The sequence below is a fragment of the Cervus canadensis genome, chromosome 19 (assembly GCF_019320065.1).
Source record: "Cervus canadensis isolate Bull #8, Minnesota chromosome 19, ASM1932006v1, whole genome shotgun sequence".
NCBI lineage: Eukaryota > Metazoa > Chordata > Mammalia > Artiodactyla > Cervidae > Cervus > Cervus canadensis.
In genome coordinates this window covers 43,948,921-43,972,916 of record NC_057404.1, presented here as the reverse complement: position 1 = coordinate 43,972,916, position 23,996 = coordinate 43,948,921, and the positions used below count along the sequence as shown (strand labels likewise).

The 23,996-nt window shown below is 37.8% G+C and overlaps 1 protein-coding gene across 1 annotated transcript in view; it reads right to left on the bottom strand.

Moving 5' to 3' along the window:
• ARHGEF38 (Rho guanine nucleotide exchange factor 38) overlaps nt 1-23,996 on the bottom strand; it is a 138,989-nt gene that overhangs the window by 82,292 nt on the left and 32,701 nt on the right. Inside the window, exon 2 of the mRNA XM_043438302.1 lies at nt 12,543-12,730. Within this exon, the coding sequence (XP_043294237.1) occupies nt 12,543-12,730 (188 nt within the window). The remainder of the gene's footprint in view (nt 1-12,542; nt 12,731-23,996) is intronic.

Sequence of the window (23,996 nt, the reverse complement as noted above, 5' to 3'; positions counted from 1 at the left end):
TGCAATCACAGGCTCTGGGCATTTAGGCTCAGTAGTTGCAGTTTGTGGACTCTAGAACGTGGACTCGGTAGGTAGCTGTGGCACACGGGCTTAGTTGCCCCTCAGCATTTGAATCTTCCTGGACCAGGATCAAACCCATGTCCCCTGCATTGGCAGGCAGATTCTTAAATACTGGACCACTAGTGAAGTCCGAAAATCAGTATATTCAGAGGATTGAAGAATATGTGTATCAATGCCTCTAGCAGATTTCCAGCAAAAGTATAGTATTTTAAAATCAGCACATTAGCTCAGAAAAGTCAGTACAAAGCAGAATCAGAAATTCAAATGCATTTCTGAGTCATTGCTCCCAGCATCTCAATTATAGGTAGTAGGAATTGCTTTGATTTACTCACATTTTTATTTAATATAGCAATTAAAATAAAGTGCTGTGTTTTCTGACTCTCTGGGCAGCTTTTGTTTTTACATTATCAGCCCGGCTTTTATCTCTGCACTCACTCTGTGAAGTCTTGTTACTGAGAAGTTTGATCATAGGAGGTGATGGACTCTACAGGGGAAAGGACTAGATTGAGAAGGAGGTAGAAGTGGACAGAGGGACCTTAGTTGGCTTTTCCCTCCCTTTGTTTTAAAATATAGAAGGATTTCTAGTATTCTAAGCATAGCACAAGAAAGAGCCAACATATGTGGGAGATTATTAAATAGTAAAAATTTTCTTATAAACAACTTAATATATATCCTTGTTCTAAAAATGTAGTCTTTTCCTCCCTGAAATCACAATAAAAAGAGAATTAATTGGAAAGTTTGGCAAAGTAAATAAGGTAGAGTCATAGAAAAGGTTTTTATTCTTGCATATAAAATTTTACATGTATATTAAAAGGATAATATAGTTTTAAAAGAGAAAAAAAATGAGGGCATTAAAATTTTAAATTTAACTTTTTATTTTGAAATAATGGTAAATTCACATGCAACTGTTAAAAAAAATAGAGGGATGACCTTTACAAATTCCTCCAATTATAATATCTTACAAGACTATGTGTGTGTTGAATTTTGATATATTATAGAGCATATCCACTGGATCATCAAAAAAGCAAGACAGTTCCAGAAAAACATAAACTTCTGCTTAATTGACCATGCCAAAGCCTTTGACTATGTGGATCACAACAAACTGGAAAATTCTTAAAGAGATTGGAATACCAGACCACTTAACCTGCCTCCTGAGAAATCTGTATGCAGGTCAAGAAGCAACAGTTAGAGCTAGACGTGGAATAACAGACTGGTTTCAAATAGGGAAAGGAGTACATCAAAGTTGTATATTGTCACCCTGCTTATTTAACTTACATGCAGAGTACATCACGAGAAATGCTGGGCTGGATGAAGCAGAAGCTGGACTCAAGATTGCAGGGAGAAACATTAATAATACACAGATAAGCAGATGATACCACCCTTATGGCAGAAAGCGAAGAAGAACTAGAGCCTCTTGATGAAAGTGAAACAGTAGAGTGAAAAAGTTGGCTTAAAGCTCAACATTCAGAAAACTAAGGAAACAGCGACAGACTTTATTTTTTTGGGCTCCAAAATCACTGCAGATGGTGACTGCAGCCATGAAACTAAAAGCTGCTTCCTCCTTGGAAGAAAAGCTATGACCAACCTAGACAGCATATTAAAAAGCAGAGACATTACTTTGCCAACAGAGGTCCATCTAGTCAAAGCTATGGTTTTTCTAGTAGTCATGTATGGATGTAAGAGTTGGACCATAAAGAAAGCTGAGTGCTGAAGAATTGATGTTTTTGAACTGTGGTGTTGGAGAAGACTCTTGAGAGTCCCTTGGACAGCAAGGAGATCTAACTAGTCCATTCTAATGGAAATCAGTCCTGAATATTCATTGGAAGCACTGATGCTGAAGCTGAAGCGCCAATATTTTGGCCACCTGATTTGAAGAACTGACTCATTTGAAAAGACGCTGATGCTGGGAAAGATTGAGGGCAGGAGGAGAAGGGGACGACAGAGGATGAGATGGTTGGATGGCATCACTGACTCGATGGACTTGAGTTTGCGTAAACTCCGGGAGTTGGTGATAGACAGGGAGGCCTGGCGTGCTGCAGTTCATGGGGTCACAAAGAGTCGGACATGACTGAGCAACTGAACTGAACTGAACTGATAGAACATATTATGAATGGAGTATGGTGATTGCTTGCATATATAAGACATGTCTATGAAAAATCAATATCTTGATTCTACTTAGTTCAGGGCAATTTCATGGAAGAGATGAGGCTGATGTTTAAGAAAGTTATGGTTAGTCAACTAAGGTGGAATATGTTTGAGACCTAAAATACAATCTGAAAAATTTGGAAGTTAACAGATACACGAAGAGTAGCTGGGAGTTTCTATGAGACTAGAATTATCCTAATTCCAAAACCAAACAAGAAAAGAAAACTATGGTCCAGTATCTCTCATGAAGAGGGAAGCAAAAATCACCAACAAAATATTAGGAAATCAAATTTTAAAATACATAAAAAGGATTATACAGTATAACTGAGTGGGATTTATCCCAGGTATGCAATAACAGTTCAATAGTCAAAAATCAGTTAATATAATCCAACACATCAGTGGGCTTCCCTTGTGGCTCACTTGGTAAAGAATCCCCCTGCAATGTGGAAGACCTGGGTTCGGTCCCTGGGATGGGAAGATCCCCTGGAGAAGGGAAAGGTTGCCCACTCCAGTATTCTGGCCTGGAGAATTCCATGTACTGTATAGTCCATGGGGTCACAAAGAGTTGGACACAACTGAGTGACTTTCACTATCACATCAGCAGATTAAAAAGGGGAAAAAAAATCATATGATCATATGATAGATACAGAAAAAGCATTTGTCAAAATCCAATGTCGAAGAATTGATGCTTTTGAACTGTGGTGTTGGAGAAGACTCTTGAGAGTCCCTTGGACTGCAAGGAGATCCAACCAGTCCATCCTAAAGGAGATCAGTCCTGGATGTTCATTGGAAGGACTGATGCTGAAGCTGAAACTCCGATACTTTGGCCACCTGATGTGAAGAACTGACTCACTGGAAAAGACCCTGATGCTGGGAAAGATTGAAGGAAGGAGGAGAAGGGGATGACAGATGCTGAGATGATTGGATAGCATCACCAACTTAATGGACTTGAGTTCGAGTAAACACCAGGAGTTGGTGATAGACGGGGAGGCTTGGCATGCTGCAGTCCATGGGGTTGCAAAGAGTCGGACATGAGTGAGCGATTGAACTGAACTGAACTGAATGTCCATTCATGATTTTAAAAACCTCTCATTAAACTAGGAATAGAGAGGTATTTCTTCAACTTGATAAAGAATATCTATACAGAGCCTACAGCTAACTTAATGATGAGAAGCTTGAAGCATATTTATTAAGATCAGGTACAAGGCAAGAGATGTTCCCTCTTATCACACATTTTCCATGTTGTACTGGAAATTGTAGCTAATGCACTAAGACAGAGGAAATGAAGGGTATACAGATTGGGAAGGAAGACATAAAACTGTCTTTACTTATAGATTACATTACTGTCTATGTAGTAATACAAAATAATCAGCCAAAAATCCTCCTGGAATTAATAAGTGATTACAGCAGGATTGCAGTTACAGGGTTAATAGACAAAAGTTAATTGCTTTTCTATACACCAGCAATGAACAAGTGGAATTTGGAATTAGAAACACACCACCATTTACATTAGCATTGCCCAAATGAAATATTTAGATATAAATCTAACAATATATGTACAGGACCTGTACAAGGAGAACTAAAAACTCTAATGAGCAAAGAACTAAATAATTGGAAAGACAGTCCATGTTCGTGGATTGGAAGACTTGACATTATCAAGATGTCAGTTCCTCCCAACTTGATCTATAGCTTCAATACAAGCGTAATCAAAATTCCAACAGTTCTTTTGTGGATATTGATAAACTGATTTCAAAGTTTATATAGTTTATTTGAAGAGACAAAAGACCCAGAATAGCAAACACAATATTAAAAGAGAACAAAGTTGGATATATGACTTCAAGACTTACCACTGAGCTACAGTAAATCAAAATAGTATGGTATTGGTAAAAGAAGAGACACATAGATTAATAGAAGAGCCCAGAAGTAGAGTCATACAAATATAGTTAACTTATCTTGGACAATGGAATAAAGGAAATACTGTGGAGCAAAGACAGTCTTCTCAAGAAGTGGTGCTGAAACAACTGGACATCCAGGTGTAAAAAAAAATGAATCTAGACACAGAGTTTACCCTCTTCACAAATTTAACTTAAATGGATCACAGAACTAAAAGTAAAATGCAAAACTAAGAAAAACACCTCACATAGGAGAAAACTAGATAACTTTGAGTAGAGCAATGACTTTTTAGGTACATCAACAAAGGTGTGATCCATGAAAGAAATAGTTGATACATTGGACTTTATTAAAATTAAAAAAAGACCATGAAAGAGCAGGAGAATGAGAAGACAAGCCATAGACTAGGAAAAATATTCCCAAAGACACATCTGGCAAAGGACTATTAATCAAATATCAAAGAACTGTTAAAACTCAGTAACAGAAAAACAAACAACCCACTTAAAAAATGAGCCAAAAGTATTAATGGACACCTCACGGAAGAAGATCTCTGGATGACAAATAAGCATATGAAAAAATGCTTCACATCATATGTTACTGGGGAAATTCAAATTAAAGCAATGAGACACCGTTAGAATGGCCAAAATTCAGAATACTGATAATACTAAATGCTTGTGAGAATATAATGCAACAGCAACTCTCAACCATTGCTGGCAGAAATGCAAAATAGTACATTCACTTTGGGAGACAATTTGGTGGTTTCTTACAAAACTCATCATATTGTTACCATATGATCGAGCAATCATGTGTCTTGGTTTTCACCCAAGTGGACTCAAAACTCATGTCCCCACAAAACTGCACAATGTTGTTTTAGCAGCTTTATTCATAATTGTCAAAGCTTGGAAGCAACCACGATGCCCCTTGGTATGTGAATGTATAAACAAAGTGTGGTGCATCCAAACAATGGAATACTGTTCAGTCCTAAAAGAAAATGAGCTATCAGGCCATGAAAAGATGAGATGGAATCCTAATTACATATTACTCAGTGAAAGAAGTCAATCTGAAAAGACTACATACTGTGTGATTACAGCTGTAGGACATTCTGGGAATTAGAGAGGATTTTTAGGGCAGTAAAAATACTCTCCATGATACCATAATGACATGTCATTTTACGTTTGTAAGATTCCACGTGTGTGCACATGCTAAGTAGCTTCAGTTGTGTCAGACTCTGCGACACCGTGGACCACAGCCGGTCAGGCTCCTCTGTCTGTGGGATAACACTAAAAGTGAACCATCACGTGAACTATGGACTTCGGGTGGTAATGATATATCAGTGGGCTAATATTCATCAGTTGTAACAAAACTAATGCTCTGGTGGCAGATATTGATGATGGGGGAAATTATACATGGTGTCAGGCCAATGCAGGAAATCTCCCCTCAACTTTGCTATGAACCAAAAGGGCTCTTAAAAAAAGAGTAGCTGGATAATATAAAAAAAACAGGAGGGGAAAAAATCACGTGGTTGCCTGTTAAAAATGAATGACTTATTTTTGGCAACAGTTAAAGTCTTTTAGTGCAGGTGACAGCTAGAGAAGACAATTTTGACAAGAGTCCTTCTATGACACTTCAAAATTCATGACAAAAAATATTTGCTCACCTATGATTTCCTCTATTTGTTATGTAGGCAAAGTTTTAACAAATAGCTTTGAGAAGTCTAATTTATGTACCTATTGATCCATAAGGATTTCCCTGGTGGCTATATATCAATCTATAAATGAAATATATAAATGAAAAATATAAATAAGATATATATAAATGATATACATTGATCTATAAGTGAAAATTGGGTATTTTTAATAATTTTTAGATAAAATATTTCTGTACTGGTTCTTTTATCTTGTTTTTTAGTGAATTATCATGATCATAATTCTGCTCTTTGTTCAGTGAAATTGGTAAAATTTCATTACATGTCATTGTCTAAAATCCTCTTAAGGAGAAGTGGATGTCTAAGAGCTGGGCTGAATGGGGATTAGGGAGGAGATTCAGACAGAACTAAGGTAATCTCAGGACTTCCCTGGTGGCTCAGATGGTAAAGAATCTGCCTGCAATGCAGGAGACCTGGGTTCAATACCTGGAGAAGAATATAGCTACCCACTCCAGTATTCTTACCTGGAGAATTCCATAGAGCAGCCTGGCAGGCTGCAGTCCATGGGGTCACAGAGGTCAGACATGACTGAGTGAAGAGTTTGGTGGTGGTTTTGGAAGGGTAATCTCAGAGAGTGCATCCAAGGAGCAAAACTAAAATTGAGAGACAAGCAGGCTGTCCAGTGGGTCTGCTACACAGCCTCTGTGCTCTCTAACTCCTGGGAGCACCTTTCACCCAAAGAGCCATCCAAGGGCTGCATATTGAGGTAGAACCCAGCTTTGAGGGGTCAAGGCAGATACCAGTTATGTCAAACCAGAGACCTCAGATGAGAGGGCAAGCTTGAGAAATTCCCAGAACATGTACTGAAGCTGCAGTCCCTTTCATGTAGGACAGCAACGGACTCATTCTGGTGAAGAGGGAGTCCTTAAAAATATGGGCACTTGAGACTTCCCTGGAGGTCCAGTGGTTAAGACTTCGTGGTTCCACTCCAGAGATTGGTTTGATCCCTAGTTGAGGAACTAGGATCCCACATGCCACGTAGTATGGCCAAAATAAATAAATAGATACTTTAAAAAAAATACAGCAAACTCCAAAGGAAAATAAAAATCATTCATCAAACTACAATGTAATAACTATAGCTTAAAATTCACAGGACAGCAACTGAGCCATGACCATCTTTTTGCTGTGTGCATGCTTAGTCACTCAGTCATGTCTGACTCTTTGTGACCCTACGGTTCATGGCCTGCCAGTCTCCTCTGTTCATGGGATTCTCCAGGCAAGAATACTGGAGTGGGTTGCCATGCCCTCCTCCTGGGGATCCTCCCGACCCGGGGATCAAACTCACGTCTCTTATGTCTCTTGCATGGGCAGGTGGGTTCTTTACCACTAGCTCCACCTGGGAGACCCACATACAGATTTCCATGGCATTGCCATATTTGAACAGTATTCTTATTACTGTCTTGCATTTACATCCTCCTCCTCCCTGGCTCCTTTCAGAGATGATTTGATCTACTCTATGTTCTCTCCTTACGCATAAGCTTCTCTATCAGGGTTGATGCCATAGTTTAAGCTAGAGCAGCTTCACTCAGGTGGAGAAGAGGAGCAGGAAGCTGAATTCCCTGGGCCTCGTGGTCCCTTCCCTCTCTTGCACTTTGAAAACAAAGGGCAGGTTAAGGATTTGTCTCAATTCCTTGCCTTTTGTGTTCTCCTATTCCAGGCCTGCCCGTACCCACTTTGGATCCTGAAGGAGAGGGTTTTGGTAGGATGTCAGAACAGTGCGTCATAGGCCACATATGTCACACAGTACAGTTGCCATCACAACACCTAGACTTGCATGAATACACCGGTAGGCACCATTTTCCACTTGAGGGCCCTCCATCCAGAGAGAGCTTGATATTGTTCTCAAATGTATGGTCCTTCAATACAGAAAATAAAATATTTCTCCATTTAAATTAGTACTTGTTATTTGTGGTTTAAAATAAAACATGTAAATAAACTTTTCAGGGGGAAAAGTTTCCATAAGGGTATATATATATGGTATGATTACAGTATCATGAAATATTTGGGTATGTTCATATATGTCTAGACAATAAACTATTTATAATGCTTATTTCTAAGTGGTAAAGCTATAAGTGTTTATTTTCTTCTATATATTTTTTCAAATGAAAATTATTTACAAAGTTGCTGCCATAAAGAGCATCCCAATTTTAACAGGAAATTGCAACTGAGCTCTTGCCATGACAAAATGATTTGTCCTCTTTTCATAAAATACAAAAAGTCAAGTGTAAGTTCACACAATTAGAACAGATATGAACAAATCCAAAATAAATACACATAACTTTCTTGTTACATAAATGAAAACAGACTAAATGTATATTCAAATATATACACATAAATAGAATATCCTTGGAAGGGTAAAAAGAAGCTGCTAATGATGTTTGCCTCTAGAAAATGAAACTGAATAACTGTAAGATGTTACTGTGTCCTTGAGATCTTTGGTATTTTTGTATTTTGTGTATTTCACAAATTAAAAAAAAAAGTAAAAACATGTATTTAAATTCCTCTGACTATTCTTTTCAATCACTTGTTGGTCCTTTCCTTACACAGAAAACTGTGTTCCATTGTTAGATTATTCCAGACAGTCGTCTGTACCCTGATTCACTCAAGCAAGTTCACTCAGATAAGCAGAGGGCTTTTCTCAGTTTTCAACTTCCTTCTTCCAATTTTCACTCTTATAAACTGGCTTGCTTCTTCTGGGGCTGAAAAGACATGAATCAGCTGCAGAGAGAGGAGACATGGAGGGAGCACAATGCGGTGAAGAGTCTTCTCAGCAAGAGAAGGCATCCATCACATGACTTCCCAAAGTCCCCTCCAGCCTAACCTGTACATGTGAAATATTTATTTATGCTGCCTCTGGTTTAGCTAAGCATGGTTTGATCATTTCCATAGTAACATGAAAACTATGTATTAATGTCTAAATTTTGACACTATCTAATGACAGGTGGCCTATGTGCAAAGTTCATGGTATTGAAACAGGACAGATAGGAGTGAATGTACAAGGACAAGGTGGTAAAGTTAATGGGTTGGTGGTGTAAATTAACTACCTCAGCATACATAGAGATGTTTGTAAGAATCCTCTGAATTCCTGAACATGCGTTTTACTTAACCAAAGCTTAAAAGCATAATGAAGTGGGGAAAAGGTGCATCTGACATGAGAAACCATGTTTCTGAGAAACCCCCAACGATTGCTATTATAGCATTAGTGGAGAGGACATAGACTACTGGATTGAAGCTAAATTCCACAAAGAGGAAGGCAGAGAGCACTGAAAGACAACTGAACATTGGGAAGTGCCGGATGTGAAAAATCAACAAGCTATAAATAGAATGACAAAGGAAATATTAGTCAGAATTATGAGAATGGTAATTCAAAGTATTAAGAGCCAAAGTTAAACATGCCAAGTAAATAAACATGTTACATAACACAAACACTTTATTTAACGTGGTCTGAAGCACCAAGTCTTAGCATTGTTCCTAACAGTTACACAGGAAGCAAAAAAAATAAGACAACAGAAGTGAAAACACAAGCAAAAGTTAAAGAGCATACCCAGGTGTATAGCTCAGCAACGGCATGTATTCTGGTGGCACCAGTTTAATTCATCAGTGTTGCTGATGGTTTAAAATTGAAAACAGTCTAAACAAATGTCTTATTCCATTTGATTAAAAAAAAAGATGATTAATTCAAAGGAAGGCATTTTCTTGTATATGTAGTCTTTTTTTTTTTTTTGTATTGATCATTAACTCATCAAGGGACAGAGCTTTGGTAAATTGTATTTTAAAACATGTTTCAGTCACATATGCTTTTACACATATTAAATACTTGAGAGTCAACTTAAAAAAGAGAAAGAAGACAGAGAATATAGACAATTCTTTTAGGATCAAGAGAGAGTTTTTGTTTGTGTTTTTTAAGATAGCCGATGATGATGAGAAAAACCCATCCAATAGGCAGAGTAACATCAATTACACAGGACAGAGAAAGGACACCGGGAGGACCAACATTCAGGAGTAATCTTGAGAGGGTAAAATCCTGTGTAGTGGAGACGTTCTCCTTAATTAGAAGCAGGATCCACCAGCTAGGTTATATGAGTGGAGATGCATGTAGGTTTAGACTTGTTGAAGAGTGTGTGCTCCTTCTTATTGTGACTATTTTCTCCATGAAATGATGGAAGAGGATGCTAACTGAGAGTTAGAAGAAAAAAGAGAGTGTTTGAGGTGTGAGGAGCAAGAAGAAGATACGAAAGAGTCCTTTCAGAGACATTACGAGGGCCCCACATGAAGAAAATGGTTATGAATTTTAAAAGAGATTGGTTCAGCTGTATACGGTAAAGGTAGAAAGTACAAAGACAATTGAACTTCATTAAAGGCAGCTTTTTTTCAGGCAAGTAAATGAAAGAGAGCAAGAAAAGGGAATTGAATTCATCTGCAAGGAGTGATTTTACAATGAAGGTGCCATGGAAACTAAACCAGGTGTGGGCTTGATGAACGCGTGAATAGGCAGTGGTGAGCTCAGTAGCTGAGAGGTCCTGGCAGCACTGCTGGAGAAATTGCTCTAGAAATTGCTGAAGACAGGACCAGTGGGAGTGAGCTGAAAGAGAGGACATGGGGGTTAGAGAAAGGTAAGCTTGGAATTCTGATCCAGAGGGCATGAAGTTACTGGTAGTGATGGTTGTAGGATGCGCCCCTGAAGAGAGTGGCTGAGATGGGAAAGTTGAGGAAAGCTCATTGAATATAATCAACAAGTCAAAGAACTGAGTGAGAGGCTGTATGGATCATTTGCCTGAATGTTGAAATTACCGAAAATGGATGGCAAAATTAGGTACAGAGAGAGAGAAATTATGGAGGCAGTGCGCTAGGTATATAAAATTTTCTGAAGACTAGGAGTTAGGACTGGACCATAAAGGAGGGTAGATGTTTGATAGAGTCTGAGGCCACGTGCATTTAAAAATCAATATTTGAATAATTATGTAAATAAACATTGTATTAACAATGAATATCTGCCAGAAAAGAGGGTGCGTCAATGCAGCTAGCTTAAATTAAGTGAAAAACACACCAAAAATACTTTAATATATTTAGCAATGAATCAAGAGCAGCTTTTTATCATGACCGTAAATGTTATTCCTACTCTTACAGAATTACTAAGAAATTTCCAGATTGCACGAGAACAGCAAGAGGATTACATCAGAATACTAATGAAGTGTTTGGAACAGGACCTGACAAATAGCAAGTATCTAATAAAAAGTCATGAAGGAGGAAAATGAAAGATGACCCCTGATGAAGGGAATCGTGGGGTACATGTTAAGATGCCAAACCCAGAATCCACAAAGTTGGATATATCCGGCCAAAACAACAGAATAAGCCTTAAAGAAAGTTTTGACTTTTTAACCTTAGTCAATGTTAGAAGGCAAAAGACAAACTGAGAAAATCAGCTGCAACGTATAGATAAAAGGAGGTTTTATAAAACAATAAGAAAAAGACAAGCCATAATTTTTTTCAAAAGGGCAAAAGATATGGATATGGATAAGGGTTAAAAAGAAGCAGCTAATGAATATAAACTTGCCAGAAGAAACCAAAGGTACCTGGCCTTCACTGTTGTTTATAAACCAAAAATGCTCAGCTGTAAAGATGATGTAGCAGCATACTAGCTCAAACAATGTGTGTGGCAATGAAAATTAGAACACTGTCAACTTTTTGGTTTTAAGTTGGCAATTTTTATCAAAATTCTAAGTATGCATATCCTTTGACCTAGCAGTTCCACTCCTAAGAATTTATTCCAAGCAGATAAGGTGACAATACCCAAAACATGTGTGTCTCGGCATCAGTAATAGTAGAAAAACATTGAGAAGTGTTAGTGGTCATGAAAATACATCCAACAGACTGCTGAATGAAACAAGTATGTTACAAAATAGCATGTGTGGTTCTGATTACGTTTATCTATAAAATATATGTGTGTGTTTTGATATGCAAGTGTCCAAACTGATGTCTGAAAGGATGTTTCCAACCATGTAAACAGTGATTATCATTGAGTCCTGGAATTCCTGATCATTTTTACATTCTGGTTTATGTTTTTGTATATTGTTTGAATTGCATGTGAGGACCACTTAACACCCTAGTGATTTTACATATATGTAAAAAAACTTTCTTGTACCTTTATTCTAATTCCCTGAAAAGACCTTGATTAAAGAGGAGGAGAAACATTAACTTATAAACACCTCTAGTTTTGTCTTAGGCCAGTTCTACCTAAGAGAAAATTGTTACCTTATATTCAGGTTCATTTCTATGCTTCATTTTACTTAGCTAATAGGCATAGTTCAATTGAGCTCTCAACGTGAGGGAGGAAAAGCCCACATAGTTTTCTCTTCTGAAAACTTGACCATCTTTAGATCCAATTAAGTGCTTTGTTCTTAAACTGTTTAAAAACTCAACCACTCAGAGTTTGTTGGCAGTTCCATGGGATTTCAAGAATGAGCACATGGAAATTTCAAAGCGGCAAAAACTGTGAATTTCCATTTCTCCATTTCCTAGAATACAGTTTCCCTGATGCTGGGTGTCCCTGCACTGACAGAAGTCTGAGTCTGGTGATGATTTCTACTGTCTTGAACCCAGGGCTTCAGGGGAAGGGCCCATTGCTCCTGCCATTGCCGCGGTAAAGGATAAGGATCCTCGGATACACCTGGGTTCTGTGATTTCCCAGTTCTGGTGATCCTATTTAGGATGGGGCTGGAGGGACCCTCAAAGTTGCGTTTACCTGTTTATTTCTCAAGGGCTGAACCACTTCTTGAACGCACAGCTCTAGGTCATTGAGATAGTCCTTTTCCGTCTGTATCAGCTCCTTGATGATTTTCACACGCTTTGCCATCATTCTCTGAATCTGATGCTCATCCTCCTGAGTTAGGGTTTCAGCCGTGGAACACCCAGCCTGTGGTGTCATCTTTTCTGTTAAATGAAAATGTGTATTAATATACCTGAGACATTCTGTTAGGATTTCTTCTCCTTTGTTACAAACATCCATCACTGCAGAATTATTGTTAGCAAGGAAGAAGGCTTAGGTGTCTTCACCTGTGTTCTTGGGAAGTGATGTGTGGACGTTCTCCTTCAGGCTGGAATGCTGTGAAACTGTAAGCAGGAGTGGGGTTTGAGAATGAATATTCCTAACAAGTCAGTTAAAAAATACTTGACATGTATTGTCTTTAAAATATCCCATTGCCATTGTATTAGGTTATAAACCTGATCTTCAGCTAGAGGTAAAAATGTATGAAATCATAGTACAGAACTTCTGGACACATTTGCTTTTAAATCAAGGGAAGTTTTTAAATTTGTAAGTGGAACGCTTTCTAATTTTGTATCTATTAAAAATAATTGTCCCTCATTCTCAGTAGGTGGTATGCAAATCTCCATAATATAGAAAACAATTACATGGGATTGAGATTTGTCTTTCAGTTCACAATCAGAATCCACGAGGAGTGAGGCAGTGGTAGGTTAAATAAATTTCAACCAAGATTTCTTATGGCTCATCTTCAATAGTATGCATATCTTTCTATTGCAAAATTTTCAAACTGCCAAATGGAAATATTTGATAAAAAAATCACAGTGCTCAGGAGATGTTGAAATAAGTGGGAAACCTCACATGTAGCCAGGGTTTTATAGAAGGTATAATGTGAGCAAGTTAAGTATCTTCAAGGATGAGTTTCCCACAGTGATGTAAAATTTTGGAAGCCACAAACTAGGTCACAGATGAAATCACAGCAGTGATAGATAGTGGGGCAGCCTGTATGTGTGTCTGTAAATGAATTCTATTTCAGAATTGAAGTCATTACAAACTTAATTTTCATCATAGTCTCTGTAGTTGCAGAAGTAATTTTATTTCCTTTAAAACAAATATGATTCTAGTAACTGATAAGTAAGACATCTTAGGGCTTCTCAGGTGGCATTAGTGGTAAAGAACCTGCCTCCCAATGCAGGAAACTTAAAGAGATGCAGGTTTGATCCCTGGGTGGGGAAGATTCCCTGGAGGAGGACATGGCAACCCACTCCAGTGTTCTTTGCCTGGAGAATCCCATGGACAGAGGAGCCTAGTGGGCTATGGCCTGTAGAGTTGCAGGATCTTCTCTTGGCTGACTCAAGAAAGAGCCAAGACAACTGAAGAAATATTATAGCAGAGCTAATGATTCAATGTAAAGAGACTGCCCCAAAAATGTGAAGAGACACAAGAAGAATTGGACACTCCTCTCTCTCTTGCTCAGTAATTTCAGGAGTCCAGGCAGAGGCTGGAATGATGCTGTGAAGGTAATTTCATCATTAGTTTGAAAGGTGTACTAGTTTGGTCTTTGGACAATCCTGCCTTGAAGGTGAATATGTTTCTGGGTCATTTGCCTGGAAACTATTCTTCCGTCATCAGGAAAGAAGGATTTGACAAATACCATCTAAGAGCACAGGTTTTACAAAGCTTGGGCCATTCTGTGCTAGAGAAATAATCTACATCAGCTATTGAAGGAGAGAATAATGGAAGGAGCTTTCATATCTTGAACCAAATTTTGAGAATTTTGGGATGCTTGATAATTTATAGTACTCTTATTGGAAGGTATAAAAAGTTTGTCTTTCAGCACCCCAGATTCGAAGGAAAAGTTATAGTGAGATGTCAGTATTGTGAACTATTTTGGATATAAAAGAGGAGGGCAGGTCAGGAGAAGAGGAGATATGCAGTGAGCAGGTTGTATTTATAACCTGACCTTGTGACCTTTATGAGCCTCCTTTTGACGGCTCCTTTTAAAAGCTGGGGGATTGAGAGTCAAAGGGCAAAGGGGAATAATGGGGGTTCAAATAATCTGTCAGTTTTGGGGGACTAGCAAGGAGAAGGGAGTCTTTTCTGATTTTTGGCCAAGAAATATTCCAAAAATACATTCTCAGGTTCTTTTTAGTTCTCAATTCTGGATCTCAATTACTACATGAATTTAATTAACTTTACCAATTTCTCCAGTTGCTGCACTTTAAATGTACAATCCTAGATTTATTAATTAAAAATTATATGTTCTAATCCTGCACAGTATCTTGTTCAGAACGAAGTTAGGAGGTCACAGTGGTGGAAATAGTGTTAATCAAGATATTTAACTTCAGAAACTTCTCCATTCAGATATAAAAACCTTCTTAAAGAATTCAGAGTGGTGTGATCTTGTGAGCTATCTTTGTTTGCTCTTTTGACTCAAGTTTATTGTGGGAACAAAGACTTACATCATTTTCCTATCCAGTCTCTAAACATGTTCTACGTCTGCATTTCTTAAACCAACAAACTCTTCATGATACACTGTGAGCACAAGCTTTGTTGTTATAAGGTCCTTCCTGACGTTTAAAACTTTTATTTTTTAGTTATACAATGTTTTTACATATACTGTGTTTTTATATAAAACTATTTGTAAGACATGAATACAACCAACATAGATTACCAAGTCAGCAGTCAGCTATAATAATCTTTTATTTCTAGATAAAGCCACAGAGGAGCTGAATATTTAGGAAAGAAGGAAAAATAAAACTTCCAAAATGACTATTTTCCAGGAGCTAGCATAAACTAAAAGACTGTGCCAAAACTAAAGGGAAATGGAAGCTAAAAGAACATTTAGATAGTCTTGAAACTTAAGTGGCAGTCCAGTAGTTAGGACTTTTTGCCTTCCAGCACAGGGGGTATGGGTTCAATCCCTGCTCAGGGTGTTGGGATCCTGCATGTTTTGTGATAAAAGACCAAAACATAAAACAATAGAAGCAATATTGTAGAAAGTTCAATAGACTTTAAAAATGGCCAAAAGCAAAAAAAAAAAAAAAACAAAACAAAACCAACCCAAAAAACAACCAAAAAACCCCCATTTATTTTGTTTAACAAGAATACTGCTACCATGTATGAAAACAGTAACATGTAACTGATCCTCAAGTCCAACCTCTTTCTTTCACCCTCAAGTTTTATTTTTCCAGCAGTGATGATGAATTTTCACTATTCTAGCCACAAATTTCATGAGTAACATATGTGGAAATTCTTGGCCAAGGAAGTTTATGTAAAAGGATTTTGCATCAGTTTGGGGAAAGGATAATCAGACTTAAGATCAGCTTTGCCACTCTTCACAGAGATAACTTGGTGGATAAAAAGAATAGTTAACCTTACAGGGCCTCAGTTTCTTCATCTGTAAACTAGGAACAAAAACCATCACCGTAATCTCACGAAGACAGAATTAAATGAGCAACGGTATATGGAAGTTCCATAGGGTCTTTAAAACCACATAAATGTTAGTTATTTCCAGACACGGGAATAATAGTCTTCCTTTTTCTCTACTCTTGACCTTTTCCACCACCTAGGGCAAATAATGATCTCATTATTTTATAGTTATCAACTTGTCAAGAAAAATGTATGACTTGAAGTGGGTGGACAGCTATGTTCAGATGGGAGAGAAGGAGAAATAGGGGCATGGCTCATGGAGAAAATTGAGGCTAGAGCTGATGTTTGGATCCTGGGTAGCTTTCCTGGGCTAGCTGTATGCATGGGAAGAACTCTCATCTTTTTGAGGGATGACAAAGCCCCCAGAGGTGGCTTGTGCGGGGCGTGGCTCAGGCTGATGACAGTCTTCACTGATAGATAGCCTGTGTTTTGCTTTTCCTTGTGTGTGCTCTTTCTGCTTTGCTATTGCTGTTGCCATTGCTGCTTCTGTTATCGCGGTAATTTGAAGGAGAGGTAATTAGTTTTTTCAAGCTATAAAATGATATTTTTGAGGTTAAGTGCCTAGGCTTTGTGCCAGACTTCCTGGGTTCAAATTCCACCTCTAACATTAGATCTGTGACCTTGAACAAGTTATTTAACTCTCTATGCACCAGTCTCCTCCTCTGTAAGTTAAGTGATTGTGAAGATGAAATGAGTTAATGTTTGTTAAATACAACAGTGTCTTTAAGAATAGTAGATACTCGGTAAATGTTTGCTATTATTATTAGAGGCAATTCCTGTTTATTAGCTATAATATAGCTTTCCCTGTATTTTTAGCTGTATTCTAAATTAGTGTGTAACCTTCTCAAAACATTTTCATGTACATATAAATGTACAACAGAAGTTATAATAGATTTTTTTTGGTAAGCATATTATATGTGTGCATATATATATGTATACACACACATATATACATGTGCACACATATATCTTTATTCTTTACAATAACAGTATGATCGTCAGACACTGCCATTTATTTGCCTGAGCAATATTTTATTCTCCCATTTTTTAAAAATAAATTGAACTCTGAATAGATAAAAATGTTAGATTTTAGATTCTTTTTTCAAACTATGTCTCTTTTATGGCAAATAAGATGTTAAGCAGAAATCTCTGAGAGGGGTTTCAGGAGTTTTTAAAAACAAATTTGGTTGGGAGTCTGCTTATTCCATCCTCTACCCATTATGATTCTTACCTTCTTTTCATTGCCTGGAAGGTGAATGTGAGTCCTGGAGCGGTGGCAGCCATGATGGGACGTGAAGTACTAGTCACAAAGATTAAATCTATACACCATGGACAGCAGTATGTGGAACGATGTGAAGTATCTCTTTACTCCTAGACTTCCTGTATGAGACACTTAAGTTTCCATGTGTTAGGTCACATTTTTTTCCTGTCCTTTTTAGAAAGTTTATTCCTATGAGATGGATATTTTGGTATCTAGAAATTTGAGTGCTACAAATAATGCAACCTACAGTGTGAAACTGGCCTAGCAGGGGAGGAAGGCTTGTCAGGAGGACATTTGTAGTCTGGAGAGTTGGTTATCATTAAAATCCAGTGGCAAAGTATTTGGTAAATCTATATTTCTGCATACCAAGACATATAATTAGAGAATTGGTAGAAAATCAAAATGTTAGCATGTTTTGATTCTTCCTTGTCACTTTCAACAAAAGCTTACAAATTAGATATGAACTCAGACCACAACTAGCCAATCTACAAGAACAGATGGAAGAAAACACCTAGAAAAAGATTTTCTTCTGGTGGCCTATAATTTAAATAGCCTGAAAGTCCCCAAACTGATTGAAAATGCCAACCACTGCCATTCTTAAAGGAAAGCCCAGGAAATAGTTTTAGTAGGAGATGAGAGTGGTGCCTCAGGGCTTCTTCTTCCAAGGAGTACTCTGCCATTCCAGAGAGGGAAAGCATACCAGCCTGGACAAATGTTAATGGTGTCTGAGAGACTGCCAGTGGCCATCAGGCTAGGGAAAATCTATTAATGCCAGATCCCACCTTCTTGGGCCTCATCCCTGAGTCTGACTCATGGTTCTCTGCTAATATCCTGCTGCACTTCTGAATGGAGAGATTTCTGGGCTTTGGAAAGTATCTCTGGACATTAGTGGTCCTGACTTACCTTTTAATTATTGATATACTTTCTCCTGGTCTCTATAATCTGGATTCTTGCTCACTGTAATAGGCAGAAAATGGTCTTTCAAGGATGTCCACATTCTAGTCCTCGAAACTTGTGAGTATGTTACCTCACTGGCAAAGGAGGCTTTGCTGATGTGACTAAGGTTACAGACTTTGAGATGGGGAAGTTATCCTGGATTATCTTGGTGGACCCAATCTAATCACATTCACCATTCAAAGAAGAAGAGAGCAGAGGATAGGTGAAGACTGTGAGGGACTTAACTCACCATTGCTGATTTTTGAAGAGAGGAAGAGGGTCTAAGGGCCAAGGAATGTGAGTGGCCTTTGGAAGCTGAGAACAGGCTGCCAGGAAATAGGTACCAATAACCTGAAGAGCGAGGAATGGCTTTCCCTCTCAAACCTCCAGAAAGGAGCATTGTTCTATTGACACCTTGCTTTCAGCTGTGAAACTAGTAAGCAGAAACCCTGGACTTCTAACCTACAGAAGCTGAGACAATACATTTGCGTTAGTTTAAACTACTAAATTTGTGGTGATTTGTTACAGAGGTGATAGGAAACCAGAATCCCTAAATAATCTGACCTTTGAGAGATCCATCTCTGTTTAGACTGCCCTTTCAAGAACATTGAACTACATGTTGTAAAATTCCTTCCAATTTTCCGTGTTCATCACTGAATCTTCCTGAGCTACTTGTCCAAGATTGCCTGCACCACAGTAGCTTGAGTTTTGATAATGAAATAGACATGAGATTGTCAGTTAGATGCTTTCTGTCAATACAGTTTTTCATCTTTGTTCAATGTCTTGGTTTCCAGTGTAGGCCATAAAAACCACCCTTAGTAATAAAAAAATTAAAAAAAATAAAAAAAATAAAAAAATGCCTCCAACTAATAAAAAAAAAAAAAAAAAAAAAAAAAGAAAAAAAAAAAAAAAACCACCCTTAGACGACAAGTACAGAATTGGGCAGAAATTTTCTATTCGAGAGACATCAGCAATAAACCGGATAGTCCCTGTGATCTGATGAATTATTGTCTTGAATTCACTTTAATGGTTTCCCAGAAGAACCACACAATGGCCCCAGCGGCAGTTACCGCTGTGGCAGTGACTTTGAAGGTTATGGCAATGACAACAGCAAAGAGAAGAAATGAACGGCTACAGAGGAACGGCACACCACTTCAGGTATATTCTACAAATTGTGAAAAATGAATCCCAACCTGCTGGTAGAGACTCAGAGAGTTTACAAGACAACAGATAAAACACTTAAAACTATTTAAATGAATGAATAAGCCTTCAAAAATGGTTAAGAAGTCCTCTGAGGTCTGGAGTAAACTGTAAGGTCAGACCAGGGAATTAAGTTTGGAGGCTGCAACAACCAATTACCTTGGAGACATCTACGGACACTAGTGTCCTGGGAAGATGGAAACTCTGTGTTCACAATGAGGAGACAGGACGTGGTAGAGATGGGATCTGGGCTAGGTCTCTGGGCAGTGGGGGGAGCCTGATTAGACAAAGAGCATAAAGCCTGGCACAGAAAGGAAACATACCCCAGGAGAGGTGAACCAGTTCAATACAAATAATGCTCCAGTGGGAGAGATGGCAGTAAAAATGGTCTTTTCCATGGCTCTGAGCAATGATAGAAAAAACGCGGGGGCAGGAAGGAATGTTCCCTAATAATTCCAGAATAGTAATTGGCTCTTGTGTGGGTTTGGGGCCTGGATTCAATGAATGTTTAACAAATGATTAAGGGCCTATTCTAAGCCTGAAAGTGTTCCAGCAGTTGAGGATACAGTAATTTTAAAAATATGTTTTAAAAATCCCTTCTCTCATGGAGATAAATTTTAGTGGAGGAAGAAGAATATAAGTTATTTAGTATACAAAAGGTAGTAAGTGGTATGGAGGAAAATACAGTCATAAGGGAAGTACTCAAAAGGTATGAAATTTTAAATAAGATGGCAGGGAAGTTTTCAAATTAAGCAAAGACTTGAAAGGGGACAAAGAATAATGCATTTATCTGACTCCTTCCTGGTCCTTGAACAGGGCATGCACACTCTCACCTTAAAACTTTCCACTGGTTGGTTCCTCTGCTAAAAACTGTGCACCCTAGATACATGCATGACTGAAATGGGTAGGTGGCTGAGAGGGGGTAGGAGACACCAGAGGAGAGGGCAATTTTATAAGTATTTTAAACTTTTAAACATCTTTGTAGTGTTGCAGAAAATGTAAAGGCATTGACGTAATTTAGATATTTTTCAATTAAGAATACATGTCAAAATTTCGAGGCCAACTATTAAAATAATAAAAATACTCTGTAAAGACACATTACCAACAAAGGGATAACAATTAGACTCGTAGCTGCCTTTACATCAGCATTGCCACAAGCTGTGACATAGTAAAGCCTTTAGAGAGCTGCGAGAAAAATAACTGAAATAACTGTTGACCTGCCTAGCAAAACCTTCTAAAAAATGACAGTAAAATAAGCACATTTTAGAAAAAGAACATCTTAGTTTATCACCAAAAGGGCCTCAGTAAAAGTAATTCTAAAAGAGGTACCTTGCCCAGAGGGCTGGGGGCTTCCCAAGTGGCGCTACTGTTACAGAACTTGCCTGTCAATGCAGGAGACATAAGAGATGCGGGTTGGATCCCTGGGTCAGGAAGATGCCCTGGAGGAGGGCATGGAAACCCACTCCAATATTGCCTGGAGAATCCCATGGATGGAGGAGCCTGGCGGGCTATAGTCCATGGGGTCGCAAAGAGTTGGACTTGATAAAGTGACTTAGCAAGCATGCACAGAGGCTGAGCCACCAGAGAGACCCACTCAGAGGGCAGATGGTCCCAAAGGGGAGAATGAAGCGCAAAAAGGAATAGGATAGAAAGAAACAGGGAAAGATAAATCAGATGGAATGTTAATGTTATGTTAGAACAGCAACCAATGAAACTGATAAAACTGTCTTCTCTTTCTAGTTCTGAAATATGTAATTGCCTTTTATGTTTTACACATTGTAAAATGGAGCACACCTAAACATAGAGAAATTTTAAAATTCAAAGTATAAAGAGAAACTCTTATAAGATTCCTGAGAGAAAAAAATTCAGGTGAGGGTAGGACTTGAATTAAATTTCATATGTGTAACACTGGATGCTAGAATTCACTGGAATCAGGTATAAAGAATTCTGAGGAGAAAAAGATTTTGATTTTTGCCCCCTTGTTATATATTATTTATATTAAAAAGCCACTACTTTCAAGCACAGGAGAATTTGGCAAATAGTCACCCTTGTAATCTCTCTGAAAACATTACTTTAGTAAGAGTACCCAAACATCTCAGTGGAGCAGGAGACGAAACGAGAGAGACTTCTTGTAGAGACTCACTCTCTCCAAACTCCCAGCAAAAGCACTCAACAAGTAATAGGATACTGCTAGAAAGTTTAGCAGTATCAGTACTGTGAGGCTAGGAGTTCTCTGGAGAGAGAAGAGATTGGCAAAAATACTCACTATTGTGTCTAGAGAGAAAACAAGGCCTTGGAGGAGTTTAGAGCAAAGACCAGAGGCCTACAGCTCCTTCTGCCCAAAAGGGTCTGATATAAGTCAAGAAAGGCAACCTAAGGTGAGCAAAAAGAGCTGGTATTTTATCAAGGCAGAACTAATGCCAGAGATAAAAGAGAACCTCAATAAGTATGAGGGTAATGAGACTGAAACAGATGCAGATAGAACAGACACATAAAAGACCTTATGAGTATACTAAATTTTTTCTCAAAATTTAACGTTTATTATAGTAACTTCAAAAAGAAAGAAAAAGAGTTTCAGTGTCAGAAGCAAGTCATGTTTCAAAGTACAAAATGGTTTGGATTTGGAGTACAAGACAATTTAAACAAAAGGGAACGTCTCCTCTTCAAAAAGAAAGAAAGAAAGAAAGAAAGAAAGAAAGAAAAGTTCTACAGGAGTTTAAAAAATCACATAGAAAGGAAAGCTTATAAAAATGAGAACCTGAAGTATAAACAGCATAACTGTTCCAAATATTATACTGGTGATGGAATGACCTTCAGAGTTACTATATCCTTGTATCTCACGGGAACTTGGACTGTACATCATGTACAACACACATAACTAATGCACTTTAGCTTGGCTTCTTTCTATCATGTTCCATATGTGTGCTGCATCAAATTTCCTGACAAAAATGTTATTTCAAAGTAATGTACATAATGTTTTCTTGGTGTCACAACAATATTATTTCTCCTCTGACAGTATCATTAGAATGATACCCACATTGATTAACACTCACCTGCCAATTCAAATAGAAACCTATGTTGTGGATAAAAACAGTCACACACACTTTCTCCCTCTTATAAAATATAAAGACTAAAGTGACTTCTCAGTGAAACTCAATATAAAACATCAAAAATATTACTGAAGAAGCAGGGGATAATATTAAGACTCATTTCTTATTTCAATAATAATATTTTCTTCTTATACAAAAATATATTCCTTTTCCCCCATCATGGTAGTAAATATAGATAAGATAAAATTCACCATGTTAACCATTTTTTTCAAGGGTGTAGCTCAGCAACATTAAGTGCATTCAGATTGTTGAATAACCATCACAACCATCCTTCTCCAGAATTTTGTCATCTTCTCAAAGGGAAACCCACATCCGTTAAACAATAACTCCACATTTCCTCCTCCCCCAGCCTATGGCAACCACCATTCTACTTTTTGTCCTATGAATTTGGCTACTGTAGGTCCCTCATTTAAGCAGACTCACTGAACTTTTTTAATGAATGGTTTATTTCACTTAGCATAATGTCTTCAAGTTCATCTATGTTAAAGTAGATGTCAGAATTTCCTTTTTTTAGGCAAGAATATCAAATGGGAAAAAGTCACTCTCTTCAGCAAGTAGTGCTGGGAAAGTTCAACAGTTGCATGAAAATCAATGAAGTAACATACCCTCACACCATGCCCTAAAATAAACTCAAGATGGCCTAAAGACTTAAATATAAGACAAGACAATCTAAAACTCCAAAAGAGAACAAAGGCAAAACATTCTCTGACAAATCATACCAATGTTTTCTTAGGGTAGTCTCCCAAGGCAACAGAAAAAAAAAACCCAAAAGATAAATGAGAGTTAATCAAACCTATAAGCTTTAGCATAGCAAAGGAAAACCATTAAGAAAATTTGAACAATAACCTACAGAATGGGAGAAAATATTTGCAAAAAATGAGACAGACGAGGGCTTAGTATACAATCAGCTCCAAATATATGATCAGCTCATACAACTCAAAAAAAAAAAAAAAACCCTATCAGAAAATGGGCAGAAGACCTTAATAGACATTTCTCCAAAGAAGACATACAGATGGCCAGTAGGCATATGGAAAAATTGCTCAACTTTGCTAATTATTAGAGAAATGCAAATCAAAGCTACAATGACTGTCACCTCACACCAGTCACAATGACCATCATTAAAAAGTCTACAAATAACAGATGCTGAAGAAGGTGTGGAGAAAAGGAAACTCTTCATATGCTGTTGGTGGAAATGTGAGCTGGTACAGCCACTATGGAAAACAGTATGGAGGTGCCTCAGAAAACTAAAACTAGAATTTCCATTTGATCCAGCAATCCCACTCCTGTGATTATACCTGGACAGAACTGTAAATCAAAAAGATACACACACCCCTATGTTCATAGCAGCACTGCTCACAATAGCCAAAATACGGAAACAAGCTAAATGTCCCCTGACAGATGAATGGATACAGAAAATGTGGTACATATACATAATGGAGCACTAAGCCATAAAAAATGAAATAATGCCATTTGCAGCAACATGAATGCAGCTAGAAA